Source organism: Sitodiplosis mosellana, unplaced genomic scaffold (genome assembly GCF_009176505.1).
Source record: "Sitodiplosis mosellana isolate CC-2019 unplaced genomic scaffold, AAFC_SMos_1.0 Smas_scaffold_3908, whole genome shotgun sequence".
Lineage (NCBI taxonomy): Eukaryota > Metazoa > Arthropoda > Insecta > Diptera > Cecidomyiidae > Sitodiplosis > Sitodiplosis mosellana.
This window is the reverse complement of record NW_022599150.1, coordinates 1-6,751: the sequence shown is the minus strand read 5'-3', so window position 1 is coordinate 6,751 and position 6,751 is coordinate 1. Positions and strand designations below refer to the sequence as shown.

At 34.2% G+C, this 6,751-nt stretch overlaps 1 protein-coding gene across 3 annotated transcripts; it reads right to left on the bottom strand.

Moving 5' to 3' along the window:
* Nucleotides 1–3,697: 3,697 nt before the first annotated feature.
* On the bottom strand, nt 3,698–6,751 carry LOC129571989 (ornithine decarboxylase 1-like). Of its 3 annotated transcripts, none has more exons than XM_055451888.1 (8): nt 6,625–6,751; nt 5,392–5,686; nt 5,079–5,328; nt 4,890–5,016; nt 4,644–4,817; nt 4,263–4,571; nt 3,947–4,096; nt 3,698–3,876 (listed from the first exon to the last, which is right to left on the bottom strand). In XM_055451888.1, the coding sequence occupies exons 2-8, from the start codon at nt 5,606–5,608 to the stop codon at nt 3,838–3,840; spliced, it is 1,266 nt and encodes a 421-aa protein (XP_055307863.1). In that variant the 5' UTR covers nt 5,609–5,686; nt 6,625–6,751; the 3' UTR covers nt 3,698–3,837. The 3 variants fall into 3 exon arrangements, with proteins under 3 accessions (XP_055307863.1, XP_055307862.1, XP_055307861.1); XM_055451887.1 differs by lacking the exon at nt 6,625–6,751 and adding an exon at nt 5,937–6,034; XM_055451886.1 differs by lacking the exon at nt 6,625–6,751 and adding an exon at nt 5,928–6,024.

Sequence of the window (6,751 nt, the reverse complement as noted above, 5' to 3'; positions counted from 1 at the left end):
AAATACTGTCATGGCGAATATCTTTCTCATTAAACTACACATGAAAATATCTCGAAAACGGCTGGGAAAATCGGCAAAATGGACCGTGGTGTCACTCCCAATAGGGAGTGTAGACACCCGGCTGGTTTGATGGCCCAAAGTTCAAATCCGGTGGATTTGAGCTCATCCATGGGTTCTCGGGATTTGGCCTGATCCCAGCACTTGCCCTGTGGTGAAATTCCATACAAAACATGAGTGTGACTTGTAAAGATGCTCACAGGAAAGGAAAAGCTGGGAATCAGACCAAATCCTGAGAGCCCATGGATCAGCCCGAATCCACTGGATTTGAGCTTTGGGCCATCAAACCAGCCGGGTGTCTACACTCCCTATTGGGAGTGACACCACGGTCCATTTTGCCAATTTTCCCAGCCGTTTTCGAGATATTTCGATGTGTAAATATTTATTGGTTTTAATTTACCACTTAAGAGGTGAGTTTGGATAAATTAGCAGAAAAGCGTATTAAAGTTCGAAATATTCCATCATTCTAAGATATTTTCACTAGAGGCGCTCTTACAAAAATCCATCCATTCAGCCTCCATAAGAAGCAATGTATTGCTATCGGATTACGTTCATGGATTCGTTTATTTCGTCGCATACTATCGCGCTCCTGTCTCTATTCCAAAATTCGACTTGGTTTTAGTTCTATATTCTTGAGTTGAAATATTTGTTCAACATGATCCATTATTTCGAAGAGAGTTATGATTATGTCGATAGTAAACTTAAGAATCCTCACCCTAGGCAGTTTTTTCCTAAGGGGAAAGATCAATTTTTTTCCTCTGAATAAGCCTCAATATAACAAATAATGATAATTTGTAACGATTCTATGACCTTTTACAAATATTTAACCGATATTTGAATATTTCGCCGATATACCAATATTTCGTACTAAAATTGGTAGAGATATTTTGGTGAAGCGCATTTAAGCTATTGCTCAAGTATCGCGTACTTAAGCCATTGCTCGAGTACCGCGTACTTAAGTACTTATTTATCAGTAGACTTATAATGTCATTTATTTCTAGACCAGTACTACGGCAATTAAGTACTATCTTAAGTACGCGGCACTTAAACTTTATCAAGTGTCATGAACTAAACATAATTCGTAGGATAATTCATATGTGATTGTTCATAGCTAGGTTTATAGAAAATAATAATTAAAAATAAATGTAGATTCTGGTTTCTATTAATTTTTTATTTCATGCATAATCAGTTTTCAAAGATTCGTTTGATATAAGAAGCAGATACAGGTAGAAGTATAGCGTTAGGTACAACGCTTTAACCAAAGGTACGTGGCACTTAAACGTGAATTTAAACGAATTCGCTGATGTATTGTTATTTTTCAAAAATAAGCGTTTATCTGCATATTGGCAGATATCGGCGTACATCGGTCTCTATTGTTCTATATTTTTATGTTGAATTCACATTAAATGTACACGATTGACACGAATATTCAATTTATTTGACCAATTCACACCAATATACCAATGAATAACGATGAATAGCCAATAACATAGATAATAGCGTACGACCAATTGATCTTTCCCCCTAGGTATCATCATACTCAATTGCTGTTGATGCAAACAAGACATTGAATACCATGGCATTTGGTACAACTCATTCACAATAGCCTCGTTCTACAAGATAAGATTAAAATAAACGATAAGAATACACAATTAAAAACATGATTTTGTTCGGTTTACCGCTTCCTTGACGTTCTTGGCCATGTTACATATGATAATCGATTGAATGTAACAGCAGAATGCACATTGCACAACCATATCCAGCTACTAATCCCATCAGTAACCAGAATTCAATTTAATAAATTTCATTTCATAATGTGTACTATGAACAATATTTGATCGAAATTAGAATATATTGAGCGAAAATCGAAACACTGATTGAGTATGTAAATGTAAATGGGGCCTGGAACGATTTCACATAGTAAATATCGTTGCAATCCTTTGTGTAGCTGAAATGAGGAAATCATATGAACAGCATGCTGATTGAATATGGAAAACGTGAAATTACCGATCGAAATCTTGCAGTTTCATAAAAATGTTGCGCAATCGAAGCGTTGCCCTTAAGAACATTCCTTCCGTCTCCATTTTAGTTGTCAATTCTTCAATATCCAAATGAATGATCTTCGGAATCGTCATGATTGTATCATTTGTTATGCCTGCACCAATCTCGATACTAACGTAACCGGTTATAAAAATCATATCAAAAGTCTAACATTGAATATTAGTATATTATAATAATTAATTCTAGTGACGCAGCATGAATCAGCAAAAAAACAAAAAACTTTCCCAAAATCGCAAGACTCCCTATAACTGTTTGCAGTCCAAGATTCAATAAATATCCAGTTTCAGAATCTTCGTCAAAAACGGTAGTTTATTGGCAAAAAGTGTGGATCTTATGTTCAGAAAGAAGAATGCATAGACGGGTCCAACACTAGATAGCAAAACCGAAGTGATAAGCAAAACTTCGATTATTATAAGCTCTTTTACAAGTCTTTCGACCGTTTTCTCGCAAACGGTATGATATTTCGACGGTTTATTATCGACCAAGTAGATATATTTTCCTGCCCAACAGCATACGCTTTTGGTTTTGGAGCGTAATGGCTCAACTGAATTATAATACATCGGCGTCAACTGTTGGAACAGGAATGTTGTAGAATATTTCAATAATTTATTTTAATTTTTGAGTTCATACACATATGTACGTATCGTGGTGACGGTACTAATAACGCAGGTACATTCCATGCTTCTTAGAAATGCACCCTTTTTCATATGAAACTGGATCGTATAAATCTCCATTGCAAAATAGAGCGCTATCATTGCTCCACAAGAGTAAGAATACCAATTCACTTTCAAATCGAGAAAAACATGTATGCCAATCGAATAAAGCATAGCGCTACCCAAATCGTTTATTGATTGCCATTTCTGTTTGGGCGTTTTTATACGCCATTCTCTTTGCAATGACTTGAATTTTTCAAACGGATTGTACATAGGTTTTACAAACGTTCGACAAATACCGCAAACGGTGATATAAAAACGTTATTTTGTTGTAGTGTTTTATTTTGACAGTTCAAAATACCGCAGAAATAACGATATAAAACGAAAAAAACGGTTTTTGGGCGTTATATAACGGCTCTGTAAAAAAACGTTTTTAGGAAACACTGAAAAAAATAACGCGTTTTTAAACCCTAATTGTACATGACTGCGGATAAATACTAGACCAGTTTGTTCAATCGCCAACCTGCAACAAAACTAAACTGAGTGATTATCTAATTGATGTAACTGTAATAATTAAGTAGAATTCAAATCGCATATAATTGAAAGGATAATTAGCCGAATATGTAGAAATAATTGTTCAGACATTGGGAAATATGATGCTAATTGTGTTTGAAAAAGTGATCCTTGTGTTGCCAAGGACAAATTTAACGTAAGCATGATGATTATGGAAGCAGAACAGAATTGATGCGCAATAAGTCGAACATCATATATTATTAATCCTTGAAGCATTTTTTAAACAGAATAATTATGTTTCAATCCACAATTGTATTGTGCTTATTGTATTTGAACAGGTGATCCTTGTGTTGCCAGGCGCCAACACAATTGACATTTATGCTTATAAGCATCACGAATAAACATTTTTAGGCTTTTTTTTAAATTTCATTTTATTTACAATGAGGAAATGTACATCGTGTATTCTTTGCTTTTTTGGAAAACAGTGTTGTTTTTTCCCCATGATATTGTTTTGACTTCTATCAGTCACGGCCGCACAAAATTGAATGATTGTTCAGATGCCAACTTTGATGTTACAGATTTTGTTGATTACCTTAGAAAATTATTAAGATATTGTTTGGTCAATCAATCTATTATAATTTCATTACCAATAATGTATTTACATTCAAATGTTTGCGATCTATGTAGAATTTGACTTTTGAGCGTGGGAATCCGTTGAAAGAGGTTGCGACCGGAATAGTGTATGCACCCATATTTTGGAATATGATAAAATCGCCGATGTCCAATTCTGGCAATAGAACATCTTCACACACCTGTAATAATGTACTTATATTCGCTGCTGACTTACGATTCAATCTATTTATAATTATATTTGTCTTACGATATAAATACGAACACTGTCGTTATACGGATTATCACATTATTTCAATGAAGATAAGATAAGTCTTTTCAGTGTTAGTTATCTTGTCATTATTTTACCTGATCAATCGAAGCAGCTGTTTGGCCCCAAATGATACTTTTAAACAATTCCTCATTCTCTGACTTCAATGTCGTGGGATGTGCAAAACTTTTATCAAACAAACAGTTTATGAATGATCCAAATACACCGTCATTGATGTGATACATGAATGAATCGAATTTCCCATTTCGATAAACTTTACGCATCGAATGAATGCGACAAGCTAATGTAAAAGCTGATGATACATAATATCGACCTGGTTCCGCAATAATATCAACATTTGGTGATGGGAAATACATTTCTATACTGCGATTCACAATCGATGCAATCTGCGAAGAATAATGGTTTTTGATTACAATCATATTTCGGCCAGTAAAGAGCCATAACACACACGCACACACCTCCTCGATATCCGTGCCTATTTCACCCGGAAAACCACCACCAATATCCAATAGTGTGAAGTTGTAATCAATACTTGCGGCAAAATCAAACAATTTGCGCGACAGCTGGATTGCCCTTTCATAAGCGGATGACTCCATACAACCACAACCAACATGAAAACTTATTCCAATCATCTAAATCAAACATTTAATTGATTCACAAACAAGTATCAGATAGGAAAAAAAAACTTTTGGTTTAAAACATACGTTCAAATCTAAGGATTTTGCCAATTTAATGAGTCCTTCTGCTTCTTTGTCCGGATCGCATCCGAATTTCTTACCAAAAGGTAACCATCGTGTAAATTTTGCATCGCAACGAATGCGTAAAACCAACCTAAAACCAGAATAAATTATCAATAACTGAAAAAAAACCCATCAAACTTCCAAACTGCCTACTTTGCATCGGGATAGTGTTGTTTGATTTTGTGAAGTTCATAATCATTATCAACAGTCATAACACTAACGCCCCTTTCACGGGCATACTTGAGATGTGAAACCGATTTAGTTGGATTAGCATATATAATCGACTGTGGAGCAACACCACAGTTCATGACCATTGCAATTTCTCCCTTGGATGCGCAGTCGAAACCGGTTCCCAGTGTGGCCAAAGTCTGAAGCACGATAGGGCTATCATTGCACTTAACCGCTATAAAGATAGAAATCTTTTAGTTTTATCTATGATATGGAGATAAAGGGGAATTTGAAATACCGTAAAATGGAATTACACGTGGCATGCATTTCTTCCAAAGTTGATGCTTCTGAATGATATTGGAAATATTGCAGATATAGAATGCCTCGTCATCCATATCATTGGACATTGATGTTTGTCGAATCATATCTATATCATCAACTGGTTGGTCAACGATTTGAAATCCAGTTGATTCGCTGAATTCTTCAATTCCCACTCTTTGTTTTTCTTTTGACATGGTATCAAATCACCAACGTTTTTTTTTACACCGGATGATAAGAGAGAATTTGTTGCAAAGTCAACAGTTCGGCTGAAACTAGTAATTGTAAGAATATATGGTTCAGTAAATCTAGCCCACAATTTGAGACCCAGTTTGTTGATTGCATATCGCAAATGTGTTCATTAAAATTTCAAAGAACACAATTTCAAGGTAACAAAATCTACATTTTTCTCCCTCAATAGTTTGCATGAAAAATTTATGGCATGAATCAGTAAAAATCAACGCCTTGGGTCAAAGAAGTGGAAAATTATAATTAAAAGCCGCCAATAAAACTAACTTGCTGTACCGAATTAGAAACAAATCAATATTTGATGCACAACAGATCATCTATATGACGTTGATTGATTCACTACAAAAAAAAACCTAAACTCAACAATTTATTAACATGTTTGTCAATAATTCGTTTTTTTATTGGAATATGCCTACACTGAGAAAAACTTTTCTGAAAAGATCACAGATGGCGTTTGTAAGTGGTTAGTTTCCAAACTTTGTTATATGGAGGTTGTGAATTGTCAAACTTTTTTTGCAATACGATATTACCGAAAAAGTTGGACAATTCGCAACCTTCATATAAAAAAGTTTGGAAACTAACCATTTACAAACGCCATCTGTGATCTTTTCAGAAAAGTTTCTCTCAGTGTATTAATCGGTCAGCAATTGGCATTTACCAATAGTTTTTGGCCATACAATAATCGAGGAGAAATCATTCAAAATTAATTTTTTGGTAATTCGTTGAACAAAAAGTAATTTTGAAAGTAGTTTTTCGCCAAAAAATTACTTTAAAAATTACTACAAATTACTTTTTATTCGATAAATTGCTTTTCTATTAGAAATCACTTGTCAAAAATATATTTTTCTATGATAAAATGTAATTTGTAATTCTTTAAAAAAAGTGATTTTCCCCTTGACAAAAATGTTTTAATAAAAATATAATATATAATTTGTTTCCATGTGCCTATCTGTGCAAATATTACCTAATTTATGCAAAAAGCCAGGTTTTTTTCAACGAGGATTGAAAATTATTATTTCAACAGTTCGTGCACACTTTTCCGGCCAAACCTCTGAATAAAACCGTTACTTTCTTCAGTAAACTATTTTCAA